The 16,287-nt window shown below is 44.1% G+C and overlaps 1 protein-coding gene across 1 annotated transcript in view; it reads right to left on the bottom strand.

Annotated features, from left to right (window-relative positions):
- LOC126540619 (uncharacterized) overlaps positions 1-11,278 on the bottom strand; it is a 38,054-nt gene extending 26,776 nt beyond the window's left edge. Inside the window, exons 1-5 of the mRNA XM_050187461.3 lie at positions 11,031-11,278; positions 4,114-4,240; positions 3,158-3,297; positions 1,451-1,559; positions 53-225 (exon numbers count right to left, since the gene is read on the bottom strand). Coding sequence (XP_050043418.1) covers positions 53-225; positions 1,451-1,559; positions 3,158-3,297; positions 4,114-4,240; positions 11,031-11,106 — 625 coding nt within the window. The 5' untranslated portion in view covers positions 11,107-11,278. The remainder of the gene's footprint in view (positions 1-52; positions 226-1,450; positions 1,560-3,157; positions 3,298-4,113; positions 4,241-11,030) is intronic.
- Positions 11,279-16,287: the final 5,009 nt, after the last annotated feature.

The raw sequence follows: 16,287 nt of genomic DNA on the forward strand, positions 1-16,287 counted from the left end.
GGATCCTTCAGAGAAGCGCATATTCTCAATTATCAAAGCATGATAGGCTCACTTGTCGGCGGTCGCTGTTCGCCTTGCACAAACGGGTTCCCGTCGTTGGGGTTGCAGCCCGTGCTCTCCACCAGGGCCTTCACTGTTTTCTTAGCGTACGTAGGACGTTTTCGATTCTTCAAGCACGACGGTCCTGGCTCAATGAGACAGCTGGTGAGCGCGGCTCCAAGATCACTGCGCGCGGGCGCGAAAGGTGGCTGAGACGTCAGAGCGAGACAAATAAATGCGTAAACAGAATGTGAAAGCTTTGAAGGCGGCTGTAATACATTTTATACTACGCGGTAAATTTAGCCACGTCAATGACGGTGTGTGAATGGATGGTATTCATGCTTTCACGTCTTGTGGCGTTGTTCAATCGTCCACATCTTTAAAGGAGCGCGCTGTATACAGAGTACAAGTAATCCACGTGAAACAATAGGTGTGCTTGTTCATTTAATGGTGTTGATTGTTGGTTTTAATACAGCGCAAACAACGGAGACGAAGGGGAGACACGAAACGACAGGACGGAATTACGACTCGGGAATTATGAATCAATACCAAGAAGCCCAATTCACAGTTCTCCTAAAAGTTGGTTTTAGACTGGCAAACCTGTTTTCTGCGACCAACGAAACAGCGGCGTGTTCGTGTCAATTGTAGGAATATTTTCTTTTGGAGTGCTTGGAGTATGCTCTGAGCACTTGCTGGGGCTTGAACCAAACAGGAGGGACACATCTTCACCCGAAATTATGTGCGAATAATATATGCGGGGGCCTATACTCAGCGATGTCAATGGGGTTGAGGCGCGGCGTGGTGGATATAATTGTAACCACTCAGTTTCCGGGTTAAAGCCTGCCACAGCGCTCGTGGCTTTTCTGAGATTTACGTTTGGACTGCTGCCTGTCATTCGGCTCAGCACCTCTGGCAATGTTCCGATGAAGATCAGGTGGCGTAGCTGGGAAACACTGAGAATAAATGCCGAAAGCATGAAACCTGAGCGATAAACCTGTTTTCATAGCCTTGGTCACTTTGTCCACACATTTTTTTTTTTTTTTTTTGATGGCTCCCGCTCTGGCGATGCTTAACTTAACATCTTGAGACTGGTGGTCTGGTGGCCGCCTTAAATCACCTGATTTGTTCAGCGATTACATCTGTTAAAACATTTGAAGTATATACGAAGGCCAAGTTCCGAAAGACAACGATGTTTTTACATATCTGATAGCGCATGAATATTCATGTTACTGTACAGGAAATAAATGTTGAAATGGTGAAAACATTTCATACTTTTTGCTTCAGTACCACGTCAGTGCGCGCAATCGGGTCGTGCCACCCAGTTTGTTGCCTCTAACAAACACATACCAGTTGATCTGGCTGGTGATGATAGCAGAGCAAGCTTACTTGCAACTCACTTGACGATACTCACTTGCAACTGCTCTTGGCGTCATCTATGGACATTTGAAACTCCTTCATCTTCTCTCGCAGACAAGTCTCGATCAGTGGAAGTGGAGCGCACCTGCCCATTGGCACAAATGCTGTGAAGAAGATAACGAAGACAGTGTATAAATAAAAGAAGGAGGTTGCATGGCCCTTAAGTGAGAGGCAACCGTAAGTGTACTAAAATACGAGGCGGTTAAAGAATGATCAACGACGGTTTCACGGCATTGCATCATTTTCTTATAGTGTACATGTATTTAGTGCACCGTGCCGCAATGATGACTATACGAGGGACACTTTGCCAATTTTAAGGCGAAATACTTAAGTGGCTCGTTGCAATGCCTCATACCTAAAGAACGCGGCGTCTAGTCGAGTGGTACAAAAATATCACTATCGGCAATGGCCCATACTCCCGTAAGCATACAAGATACAGAAAAGTATACGTTTCACTAAAGCACAAGCCTAAAACAAGCAACGGTACCATCAATAAAGCATCGCGTAACCTCCTCGGAAGTGCGCTATGGCCGAGTATGCTGGACAAGTGAGAAATGAGGTGCGACGTGCGAAGTGGCGGGAGCAATGCTTTCGACCGCGAGTGCTGGCCTGCTGAGAGGAGGCAACGTAAAGTAGAAGACAAATCGTCGTCGGCGCGAGTCCGACCGCGTTATAGGAGCGTGCGAAGCTGCAGCTAAGCGCCGAAAACGAGCTGAAGTAGCCGAACTGCGAAAGCAGCAACGCGACGATGCGAGACGGCAATGTAGAGAGGAGGCCGAAGCTCGAAGTCAACGGCTCGCCACACGTTTACATCACACTGCGGCTCGTTATGTCTTGCAAGAAATCTGACCCCTCCGATCCTATAGCTCAATGCATTACCAAGTGTGCAGCAGGCTCTCTCCTTCACGTGTTAGATGAGGGTAACATGCTGCCATACTTTTCTTACCATGAGAAGAACATCATACTGACCATAACGTGAAATATGCGCTAAAAGAAAGTGAACGAATGAACTTTCGCCACGACTACGGGATCAAAACCCGAGTCCTGTGGGATTGTAACTTGACTTTCTCTGCTATTTGAGCATGCTAATGACGCAACTCGTGCGACCAGCGCCTGGTCGCTCGAGCAGATTTAGTCCGGAGAAAGATTTACTCAAGAGCCTGATAGGGCAGACCATCGCTGGCGAGAGTGGTAATCCAAGCTCACCTGTGCCTGTGCTGGGAACCAGCAAAGAAGAAAATAAGCTCAATGAGCTGATTTACCCAAATCTCTTAACATCCACGCGCGCTTGACTCAATCAAAAATAATTTGCCATTTTAACTCAAGAATTCATTCAGCATGGTAACGGCAGATAGAGACACAGAGAGAAAACATTTGTTTATGGGTATGGCAGGCCCGCATTGCCGCTTTAAGTAAATACAGCCGGTGATAATAAAGACGTCAGTTGTGAACTGCTTCGCGTGGCTTCTTGAGTGCAGAGAATGCAGCAATACAGGGGACGCCAGAGGGCGTTCGTTGTGTGTTCCGTGAGCCTGGAGAAAAGTTGTCCCTGTCCCATCGAACGACGTCGCGGCGGCCCATGGGACTCGGAGGCTGTAGTTACAGGGTGAAGTCAGAAGTTCACTTATTTGAAGTGTTGGTAGTGTTTTGTGGAGCACCACACAACAGGCCTTTCTGTCTAAAGGCTACCGAACCGACTTACATTTGAGCAGTTTGAAGTTCGTGTCGTTGCAGGCGTCTTCGTATATTGCATTGTACAGTTTCTCCATGTCTACCAACGCAGGGTGAGTGTCGGAACAAGGCTGTAGGTCCTTGTTGCACAATGACTCAACGTCATATTCCCTGCACCAGGGAGGTAAAAACCGTCCATTTATGCATGTCGCACAAAGGAATGGCCAAAGTGATTAACTACGTACATTCTTTTTAAAGTTGTTAGGACAACTGATCAATGTGCAACATATGTGCATACGTATGCCCAATTATGCTACAAATAGGGCTTAGCGGTTCCAGTACATCTTTTTCCAGAAATTTAGATTTTTCAGCGTATATATAAAGGATCGTAAAAAAATATTTGACAAATTGCTCAAAACCACAATTTGGACACTCTCTTCTGGACGTCGCGTCTATTTCTCCAAACATGGTCGCAGTACGAAGACTTCCTGTTCCGCCATGTTTCAGCATAGTCTAGTCAAACATAGCGTCCTCCTACGATTTTAAGCCTAAATGTGGGAGTGTACTTAGGCCTCTATGCAAAGAAAGAAGCTCCGGCCGCCAAGAAAATGAACAGTAGAATGATGAACATGAACGAGAGTGAGTGTCCTTCTTATGTTGCAGTAACTTGCTGGCTGAGTGACTTTAGACACAGCCATGTGAACGTGTAAGGCAACTCAAGGTGAAAACGGCCCACCATTTTAACGATTTGGAAGGTTCAGTCACAGCGGAAAGCCTTACAACAGGGCATCGCCAAATGAAGGCGCCCGAAATTTCCGTGGAATTGAACATTTTGTATGGCAGTGATTGCACAATCGTTCATAACACGTTAAACATTGCAAACGTTAGACACTGCCATATTTATATAGGAAGCTTCATAGTCTATCTGGTCCACCTTAGACAACGCAAGTGTATTATTGTGAGCACGCTAGGAATGATGGTACTCACTTGCACAGGGTCTCCAGTTTGCTCGCGTTGAGTGGTCCACGTGTGAACTCGTTGAGAAACCTTGTGAGGATGCCGTTGTAGCACTCGTGGACTTGCGTCACGTTGCATAGTCGGGTGGAATCCGACGCTGTGGGAGGAATGCGAAAATCTGCATTAACTATAGGAGTATTTGCCCAATTATTCATTAGGCGAGCGCTTTCCGGCCTTATGCGCAATAGCAACACGACGAAAAGAGGACACACACGCGGCGATGTTATTTGTCTTTTATTCCTGAATTCGATACCCCTCTGCCAACCTTCTGATTAGGAAGGGCCGTTATCAGCAGCATCTCTTACGACTGCGTTATTCTCAGATTTAACGGTTTCGATGCCAACGTAAAGCCTTAAAACGGAGCGTGGCGTCAGATGTGCTTCACTTATATCTAAACTCATGTGAAAGAGTTCGGCACACCACGGAATTGCACTAATTCTACCTAGTCTGAATATTTCCAATATATTGCTTTTGATGTTCGTGCATGAAATACCCAGAAAAGAGTGCAAGATGGACGTTGATTGAGAGCATGAAGTTTCTGTTTAAGCCACCGCTTATTGTTATCAAGCTTGGGGCACTGAAGAAGTACGTGACGTATGGCGTCGCCATCATGAATCCAGGGGAAAGCAGGAAACAATAGACCCACTTGATTATATTGCACGATCTGGCAAGAAGTGAATATGACGCCTCCAACTTGTAAATAACTATTCAGGTTCGTTCGGTGAAGTTTGCGCAGGATATCATCATCATTATCATCACCATCATCATCATCATCAGCCTGATTACGCCCACTGCAGGGCAAAGGCCTCTCCCATACTTCTCCAACTACTCCGGTCATGCACTAATTGTGGCCATGTTGTCCCTGCAAACTTCTTAATCTCATCCGCCAACCTAACTTTCTGCCACCCCTTGCTACGCTTCCCTTCCCTTGGAATCCAGTCCGTAACCCTTGATGATCATCGGTTATCTTCCCTCCTCTTACATGTCCAGCCCATGCCCATTTCTTTTTCTTGATTTCAACTAGGATATCATTAACTCGCGTTTGTTCCCTCACCCAATCTGCTCTTTTCTTATCCCTTAACGTTACACCTATCATTCTTACCATAGCTCGTTGCGTCGTCCTCAATTTAAGTAGAACCCTTTTCGTAAGCCACCAGGTTTCTGCGCCGTACGTGAGTACTGTTAAGACACAGCTGTTATATACTTTTCTCTTGAGGGATAATGGCAACCTGCTGTTCATGATCTGAGAACGCTTGCCAAATGCACCCCAGCCCATTCTTATTCTGCTGATTATTTCAGTCTCATGATCCGGATCCGCAGTCACTACCTGTCCTAAGTAGATATAATCCCTTACCACTTCCAGTGCTTCACTACCTATCGTAAGCTGCTGTTCTCTTCCGAGACTGTTAAACATTACTTTAGTTTTCTGCAGATTAATTTTTAGACCCACCCTTCGGCTTTGCCTCTCCAGGTCAGTGAGCATGCATTGCAGTTGGTCCCCTGAGTTACTAAGCAAGGCACTATCATCAGCGAATCGCAAGCTACTAAGGTATTCTCCATTAACTCTTATCCCCAATTCTTCCCAATCCAGGTCTCTGAATACCTCCTGTAAACACGCTGTGAATAGCATTGGAGAGATAGTATCTCCCTGCCTGACGCCTTTCTTTATTGGTATTTTGTTGCTTTCTTTATGGAGGACTACGGCCGGACAGGCTGCCATTGGAATATGAGCCTGGCAACGTTTAACGCTAGAATGTTATCTAGTGAGGCGAGTCTAGCAGTGCTATTGGAGGAATTAGAGGGCAGTAAATGGGATATAATAGGGCTCAGTGAAGTTAGGAGGCCAAAAGAAGCATATACAGTGCTAAAAAGCGGGCATGTCCTGTGCTACCGGGGCTTAGCGGAGAGACGAGAACTAGGAGTCGGATTCCTGATTAATAAGAATATAGCTGGCAACATACAGGACTTCTATAGCATTAACGAGAAGGTGGCAGGTCTTGTTGTGAAGCTTAAGAGGTACAAAATGAAGGTTGTACAGGTCTACGCCCCTACATCCAGTCATGATGACCAGGCAGTCGAAAGCTTCTATGAAGACGTGGAATCGGCGATGGGTAGAGTGAAAAGAAAATACACTATACTGATGGGCGACTTCAAAGCCAAGGTAGGCAAGAAGCAGGCTGGAGACAAGCCAGTAGGGGACTATGGCACAAGCACTAGGAATAGCAGGGGAGAGTTATTAGTAGAGTTTGCGGAACAGAATAATATGCGGATAATGAATACCTTCTTCCGCAAGCGGGATAGTTGGAAGTGGACGTGGAGGAGCCCGAACGGCGAGACTAGAAATGAAATAGACTTCATACTCTGCGCTAACCCTGGCATCATACAAGATGTGGACGTGCTCAGCAAGGTGCGCTGCAGTGACCATAGGATGGTAAGAACTCGAATTAGCCTAGACCTGAGGAGGGAACGGAAGAAACTGGTACATAAGAAGCCGAGCAATGAGTCAGTGGTAAGAGGGAATATAGAGGAATGCCAGATCAAGCTACGGAACAGGTATTCGGCTTTAACTCAGGAAGAGGACCTTAGTGTTGAAGCAATGAACGACAATGTTGTGGGCATCATTAAGGAGTGTGCAATAGAAGTCGGTGGTAACTCCGTTAGACAGGATACCAGTAAGCTATCGCAGGAGACGAAAGATCTGATCAAGAAACGCCAATGTATGAAAGCCTCTAACCCTACAGCTAGAATAGAACTGGCAGAACTTTCGAAGTTAATCAACAAGCGTAAGACAGCTGACATAAGGAAGTATAATATAGATAGAATTGAACATGCTCTCAGAAACGGAGGAAGCCTAAAAGCAGTGAAAAAGAAACTAGGAATTGGCAAGAATCAGATGTATGCGTAAAGAGACAAAGCCGGCAATATCATTACTAATATGGATGAGATCGTTCAAGTGGCTGAGGAGTTCTATAGAGATTTATGCAGCACCAGTGGCACCCACGACGATAATGGAAGAGAGAATAGTCTAGAGGAATTTCAAATCCCAGAAGTAACGCCGGAAGAAGTAAAGAAAGCCTTGGGAGCTATGCAAAGGGGGAAGGCAGCTGGGGAGGATCAGGTAACAGCAGATTTGTTGAAGGATGGTGTGCAGATTGTTCTAGAGAAACTGGCCAGCCTGTATACGCAATGCCTCATGACTTCGAGCGCACCGGAATCCTGGAAAAACGCTAACATAGTCCTAATCCCTAAGAAAGGGGACGCCAAAGACTTGAAAAATTATAGACCGATCAGGTTACTGTCCGTTGCCTACAGAGTATTTACTAAGGTAATTGCGAATAGAATCGGGAACACCTTAGACTTCCGTCAACCAAAGGACCAGGCAGGACTCCGTAAAGGCGCAGGATATATGCGTGTTTTATTGCGTTCACGGGGTTAGGCACAGAGAAAACTCGAAGACTTGCCTCGATTCACTAGTCTGTCCTCTGTACATGAACAGCAGGTCTAGACAACACCTAGATACCAGAAGGACTGCGTGCTCTGACTGTGATGTGATCTGACTCTGACTGTGAAGGAGCACATGACTGATCCAGTATGCCATTTACACACTTGTCAAAGGCGCTCAGAAAGATATCTGAAAGAATGGGTGCAAGCGACGAACCAATGCAAATACCCTTACGTTTTACATACTGTTGGTTTTGGAAACTAACGACATTGGACTGAAGGTAAAAGTTCAAATGTTCTAGAAACTGGTCACTATTCACTCCGGTTGCACTACTGAACCTAACTTCACCAAGTCATCTGCTCCTTCTGGAATGAGGTACGTCGATGACTACCTGGTGGTTGTTAACGTGGTACTAGGGTCGAGGCTAGATGACACTGTAGAATCGACAATTAAAACATTTAGGAATGCTTCGGAGGCTCTAAGCTTCACGTACGAAAGGCCGTGTGATAATTGAATTCGCTTCCTGGACCTCAATCTCCCTTTAATGAACACGCATATTTGTTTGGAATACCAGCCAAGGTTGAACAAGCAGCCAGTTTCATATGACAGTGCGCACTCCAATTTAGTAAATAGAGCAGTTGTAATGACCTGTCTAAAGAAAGCTCTAAATAAATCTTGCATCCACAAAGTAGAAAGCAGCTTTAACAACCAGGTTACAAGGCTGCGCCTAGCCGGTTTCCCTTCACATTTGGTTTCTAGCGTCCGTGATAAGCTTCTTCAAACGATCAAACAGCTAAAGGAGGGCATTAACAAAGAGAAGCCAGTTCATAGAAAGTGATTACAAGTGATTCCATATTGTCACAGGGTGTCCCACAACCTCAAGAAGGTTGCGCAAAGGCAGAATGTTAATCTCTTCAGCGCACCGTGTAATGTGACCAAGATATGCCCTATGCTGACAAAGGCAAAACCCGAACCATGCTCTAAGAAACATGTAGCGCAGTACGCGGAATGCACTAGAAGTGTCGTATATGAGATACCCCTAAGCTGCAACCAGGTTTATATCGGTCAAACCGGATGGTGTTACAATGAAAGGGTGCGTGAACACAATTGGGCGATAAAGAATAATGCGGGGGCCATCTGGCTGAACATTGTAAATTTCACAAATGCCGTCCGTATCTTCGTGACACCAGGCTTCTGGCACGTTCTAGAGAGTGACTAGAAAGAGAGATATTAGAAGTTTTCTGCATTGCAAAGGACGAGGGCACGTGCATTAGCTGCCCATCAATGGCACTTACCGAAAGATGGATTGCTGTTCTGATGCGATAGAGGGGTCCTAAAGTCACGGTTTTGCTTTTCTTGTTTCTATATATATAAATCCTGTTTCTTCAAATAAACATTTAGTTGCAAGTTAGCGCCTGTCCTTTGTACATGTTCTTCTTATAGTCCGCGTCTTTGTAGCGCTCATTTCTTTTCTTCAAGTATGTTAAACCAACTCGCCCACATGAAACTTCTGCTGCACCTGATTGATGACATGAATGTGATCCATTGTAGATTATCCCGTCCTGAAGGCAGCTGGATTGATACGGTATCTTTAAAGAATAGTACCATAAGATACTCACAAATTAAATTTTGATGTTGGCATTGTTTGGTCACTAACATTAAAGAGTATGCATCACATTAAAAAAAGACAAAAACTATCCTTCATAGTAACTAGATCAATTGTTGCCACGTTTCGGCACTAACACTGTCGTCACGTCAGGAATTCTTGCTGTAACGAGAGATATTAATCATAAGCATTCCATGGCTACTTCTTTCGGACATTCGTCCGTCCGTCTGTCATTAACGCGTGACACGATACGCTGCATAGGCATACACGGGGTCCTACACACACACACACACACACACACACACACACACACACACACACACACACACACACACACACACACACACACACACACACACACATATATATATATATATATATATATATATATAGTACACATATGACGATGCATTACAACAACGCATGACTGCTGATATTTACGATTATGACTATATATAGTGAGCGCTGGAAAGGCATTAAGGGTAATTGAGGTTAATTAGAAAATAATAAGAACATTTACGAATACATTGATTAAGCCTAAATAAGGTCCCTTCACACTAGTGAAGGGTAAGCAGCATAATGAAGACTAAGTACGATGAAATTATTCACGCACAATGACGATTATTTAAGTTTATATATAGCGTGGCTAATTAAAATTATTCTAGGTTAAATTGATTAGCATATTCGAGCGTAATTATCGGGGAAGTAATTCAGCCTAATCAATATAAATAAAGGTACTTCATGTAATTAAGTCTATATATGAGTCATTACCCTACGCGGACTAAGCTCATATTAATAATTAAGGATGATTAAGATTACTTACACCTAATTAATATTAATTATGATGACATTGCTTAAGGCCAATGAAGAATAATAAGTATAAGGAAGAATAATTCATGCTACTATACTAGCCCTAATTCAGATTACTTACGACTACAATAACTTCACCGAATAATATTGATAGCGGCTAAAGAGGGTCACCAATTATGCAACGGCAGCAAGCTATTGCAGTACTTGCATCACATTCCGGACATCCATCACACAGTGAGCCGCTGTGTACGTAACCCGGCTGCTCAAGCAATGATTATTTTTATGAATGAAAGATGAGCGACCAGGCCAGTATGTCGAGACCACAAAAAACGCTGACATGACAAGGTTTGAGACTTAAGAGAGCCGTTTTAGTCGTATTAGCCCTTATTTGTCGAATTCTCGACAGGTAAACGTCGTGCCTTGCGCTCCTACCGCACATGGCTAGGTTAGTTTTGCGAAGATGCACTTTGGAGGCCATATATATATATATATATATATATATATATATATATATATATATATATACGTGAAATCTAGTTCATGACGTCAGTTTTAGCCTGCTTGAAACGATACAACAGGCGTACGTGATGACAGCTTATTCCGAAACTACGCACAGCGGGATGTTAAAGCAGTACGCAGAGTTGAACACTGTCAGATCGAAACTATAAGGTTACATGCCACTTGTCGATTTATTCATTCAGATAACCCAGCATTTATCCATGCTACCAGGTTTTGGGACGAAACAAAGAAGGTGTAGGTTCCCTAGTTCTGTACATAAAGAGAAAAGGACAATTTCTCGTGAAAAAGCTTTTCTCCCGAAATCCGAAACCTTATTTCTTTTCGCCGCATTCGCATTGCGATAAAAAAAGTTCGACCGCACACTTCAAAAAGATTGAATTCACATTACCGACATTTGCCGCACGTGGTCTTACACTTAGGGCGTCAGACGCACGCAAACACATGCGCCACCAAGCTGGAGGCCAATGGCGGAAGCACAAACATAGCGAGGACACGAGACGTCTCACTCACCGTCGGTCGAGGCGGCGAACAGCAATATCGCCAGTATCCATTGTGCGTAAAGGTTTCCGACGCCCATTGCGAGCATGGTAGACGCCGACCGCACGGCAGCTCGGACACAGGTAGGATGGGATGTTTTTTAGCGGTGTCTGCAAAGCGCGCCGGGCAGCGGTTGTGCTTGCCTACCGCGGGAAGACGAAAAAAAAAAAAAAAATAGAACGTGCAGGCGCGGTAACGTCAACCGGAAAGAGGGACAAGATAAGCGAACAGGCTATGAGATAAGACGGTAGTTTCTGGCAAAATCGGCCCTCATGCGGAGTAAGAGAGTATGAGATACGAGACAAGTGGAGTATCGGTAGATTTAGCTGTGAGAGACGGTGTTACAGCTCTTGCTGGAAGCTGATTATTCCAGAAATCTGCACCCCGTGCGCTTGCTTCACGGAGAATCGCGCAACTCTACGAAGTTAAGCGCGGCGTAGAGGAATAAACATGAGAATAAATTAGTGAATTAAGTCGTTCACAGGCAAGGGCTGTGACGGACAACGGTTCTCCTTTAGTAAATAAACGAATAAACAATTTGTTGGAAGCGTCCTGTTTACTGTTTACTTCCTCTTTCGTTTAGGTCGTTTTTTGGCATATATCTCCTGTTACGAAGCTTGCGTCGTTTGAATAAACGACCCGTTGATCAGAGGAAGCGTCAGTAAATACCCGACCATGGATGATAAAAAAGCAAAAAACAAAAACAAAACAGGTTTATCAGATTAGATAGGTACTGACCGAAAAAAAGCCCGTGTTCGTGAATCGCTTGGGGAGTTAGAAGGGTGTGATAAGCGGTATAGCAAATATGTGCACATGAGCGCAAATGCGATAGCCTGGGAGATGAGCACATATAGACGTCAAACACGGAGTTATTTAGGGCTTGGCTGCCGGCTTACCATGTACTAGAGCGAACGGCATTATGCTTCCCGCTTGTCGCACGTTTAACATGAATCAAACTCACGTAGCCCGTATTATTTTTCGAGGTGGTATGTTTAGGCACCCGATTGAACATTTTGATCCGTGACGTAGTCTGTTATTGTTCCAGTTCCTTTTTAGACTAATTTCTTTCGTTTTTAGTCTTTGTACCTGATATTTATGTGAATTCTAGGGTATATATTATGTGTCCAAGTACCTTGCGGGTGTTTCCCTTTTATTCGCGCGTGATGGCTGTGCGTGCATACCTGTATCATTGCCTGAATCATTATTTCAGAAATTTTCCATTTGCGTTCATTTTATATGGTTAGTTAAAGTAGCAATTATAATGTATTCTACGTATCATGCGTATATAAGTATGTAAGATGCGTTAGGTATTATACTGTAGCATAATTAATTAGGATTTTACACCGCCCTCTGTGTAACGCCCTGAGAAGTATCGTTAAGATTGATTGATTTATTTATTATTTATTAGTTACCTGCATCGCCCCATAGGGCATTACAGCGGGGAGGTTACAAACTTGAATGAATACACGAACAAATTATTTCAACGCGTGGAAAAAAGCATCATTTTCTGTGATGTATAAAATGCTCGATGGCAAACTGTTCCAATCTCGAACAGTTGTAACAAAAAAGGAATAACGAAAGAGGTCACCCTTACAAGAAAATTCCCTGACCTTAAAACAGTGGTCAAGTCGCTTAAATGTATAGTATAATATAACAGAGGTAATGACCGAATGAATGAATCTATTAATTATTGAATTATTTAATGAATTTGTAAACCATTTGCCCGACGTTAAGCCCCAACCTACGAGTGCGTGACACAGATGCACGTTCTATTCTTGTGTTCTCTGCCCTTTCTTCTTTTATTCTGTGCCCTGTACTTTGCTCGCCGTGCCCTTTCCCTCCTACTCTCTCTCCTGTTCTTCGCTCCCTATCCTTTTTCCTGTGACCTTTTCCCTTCTTGAACCGGGTGGCGTTGTGCCCTTCCACGTTGGGGGCATTTGCCAGCTAGCTCCATTTCCCTTACCTGAGGTCGTTAGTATTTAACAATTAAACCTAATGACAACAGTAGCGAAACCAATTTCCCACGACATGAGATATAAGAAGAGACGCAAAACCTGAATGAGTTTTCATTAAAGTGATATTGCCATATATGTTCTGACAATTATCATATTTTTGTGTTTCTGGCGTTATCTTGTATTATTGATTTATTTAAGCTGTTGACTTATGTCTAACGGCAACAACTGCATGACGTGTCTTTTTGTTTCTCTTTTTGTAGTGGCTGCATGTTCAAGCACGTTTGCGACAAGTGCTTCATTGTCAATCAATCAATCAATCAATCAATCAATCAATCAATCAATCAATCAATCAATCAATCAATCAATCAATCAATCAATCAATCAATGAAAAACAAAGGCACATAATGGATGGAACGGCTGTCGTGTTTCACATAGGACAGCAGATTATCAGCCGGCGTGACGCAATCCGTAAAACCGCAAGCATATGTTTGAGCCGACATGCATTGGACAGAGACAAAACACCCGAGAAAGGCTCCCGTACGTGGCGTGGATTGTCCAAGGACGGGGCGGACGCCTTATATATCGTCAATGATTATTAGGAGCGGCAGGCGCACGAGCGCTGGCTGATAAGGAAACGATCGTGCCTACATAAGTAGGGACCCCTGAAGCACATTCGAATTACATGTTATTTCCTTGCTTCTTTTTTCTTCATACTTAACCCAAATTCTAATTTTATGCTCGGGTGAAAAGGCCGTCGACCGAATCATAGCAGGCCATAACATTTGGCATGGCCATGTTCTTACGCGAGAGAATTTATGCAAGAGACACAAATAACCCCTACACACACACTAGGGCAGCGATATGCGAATGGGCGCAGGTGAAGTCTAAAGCGCCTCTGCCATATATGGCGCTTCATAAATAAGTTATGCAGAACCATTCGAAGAAACAGTCCAGGAAACTTCCAAGTCTCTCTTACTGCTGAAGCCGTCGATACCAGACCCGATGGCCTCGAAAATGACAGCATAATCATGGCCAGGCAGAGAAAAAGTACATATACCTCATGGCAATGGAATTGCACAAATTACCGAAATAAAAAGGCGAATATCTAAAAACTAAAACAAGCCAGACGTAATAATTCCACAAGAAACAAATGGTCTCGCCAGACTACCAGGGCACCAACCGTAGGAGAAACTGTAGGAAAAAGCCGTAGGAGGAACCAAGGCCCTTAGTACCTTAGTCAGAAGAGACCATACGGTTGTACAACACGAGTCACAGACGCAGCCAACATACTAACTGAAATTATGCCATCAAGGAAGAGAAATAATAGCATATTTATTCTAAACGTATACAGTAGTCCAAAATTCAAGATACACATATTCTTAACACTATTGAAACGCACGTTGAGCACAGCAGGTGACCGGAAGGTGATAATAGGTAGAGACTTTAACGCCGCCAACATCACGTGTGGGTACAAGTACTTCCACACCAACGGCAAAATCTATGACTCAACTGCCAACAGGAAGGCCTAACCCTCGTCATAGACCCAGCAAGGCCCACAAGGCAAGGCAACAGCGTCTGTGCCGACTCCACACCAGACCTCACCTTCGCTAAGAATATACAATCAATAAGATGGCTAAATACACAGGAAGACCTGGGGAGTGACTACTCCATAATCGAAATCGTGCTCGAATGTACCGGAATCTTGGAAGAACGCTAACATAATCCTAATCCATAAGAAAGGGGACGCCAAAGACTTGAAAAATTATAGACCGATCAGCTTACTGTCTGTTGCCTACAAAGTATTTACTAAGGTAATCGCAAATAGAATCAGGAATACCTTAGACTTCTGTCAACCAAAGGACCAGGCAGGATTCCGTAAAGGCTACTCAACAATAGACCATATTCACACTATCAATCAGGTGATAGAGAAATGTGCGGAATATAACCAACCCTTATATATAGCCTTCATTGATTACGAAAAAGCATTTGATTCAGTCGAAACCTCAGCAGTCATGAAGGCACTATGGAATCAGGGTGTAGATGAGCCATATGTAAAGATACTGGAAGCTATCTATAGCGGTTGCACAGCCACCGTAATCCTCCACAAAGAAAGCAACAAAATCCCAATAAAGAAAGGCGTTAGACAGGGAGATACGATATCTCCAATGCTATTCACAGCATGTTTACAGGAGGTATTCAGAGACCTGGAGTGGGAAGAATTGGGGATAAAAGTTGATGGAGAATACCTTAGCAACTTGCGATTCGCTGATGATATTGCCTTGCTTAGTAACTCAGGAGACCAATTGCAATGCATGCTCACTGACCTGGAGAGGCAAAGTAGAAGGGTGGGTCTGAAAATTAATCTACAGAAAACTAAAGTAATGTTTAACAGTCTCGGGAGAGAACAGCAGTTTACGATAGGTAGCGAGGCACTGGAAGTGGTAAGGGAATACATCTACTTAGGGCAGGTAGTGACCACGGATCCGGATCATGAGACTGAAATAACCAGAAGAATAAGAATGGGCTGGGGTGCGTTTGGCAGGCATTGTCAGATCATGAACAGCAGGTTGCCACTATCCCTCAAGAGGAAAGTGTATAACAGCTGTGTCTTACCAGTACTCACCTACGGGGCAGAAACCTGGAGGCTTACGAAAAGGGTTCTGCTGAAATAGAGGACGACGCAGCGAGCTATGGAAAGAAGAATGATAGGTGTAACGTTAAAGGATAAGAAAAGAGCAGATTGGGTGAGGGAACAAACGCAGGTAAATGACATCTTAGTTGAAATCAAGAAAAAGAAATGGGCATGGGCCGGACATGTAATGAGGAGGGAAGATAACCGATGGTCATTAAGGGTTACGGACTAGATTCCAAGGGAAGGGAAGCGTAGTAGGGGGCGGCAGAAAGTTAGGTGGGCGGATGACATTAAGACGTTTGCAGGGACAACATGGCCACAATTAGCACATGACCGGGGTAGTTGGAGAAGTATGGGAGAGGCCTTTGCCCTGCAGTGGGCGTAACTAGGCTGATGATGATGATGATGAAATCAACGCAGGCGATCTCACAAGAGGATCAGCTAGAAGCGATAGACAGCAGGCTCTCGCACATGTGGGAGGCCAAACAAGGTTAGCAGAAACGATGGAAAACGCAGAAACATAACAAGAGATTAAGGAAGAAGATAGCCTTACTGAACAAAGAAATAGAACAATATGCATAACAGCTCCAAAGATGACAATGGGAAAGACTATGTACGGAGAAGGATGAGCCACTGAGCACGA

Source organism: Dermacentor andersoni, chromosome 2 (genome assembly GCF_023375885.2).
Source record: "Dermacentor andersoni chromosome 2, qqDerAnde1_hic_scaffold, whole genome shotgun sequence".
Lineage (NCBI taxonomy): Eukaryota > Metazoa > Arthropoda > Arachnida > Ixodida > Ixodidae > Dermacentor > Dermacentor andersoni.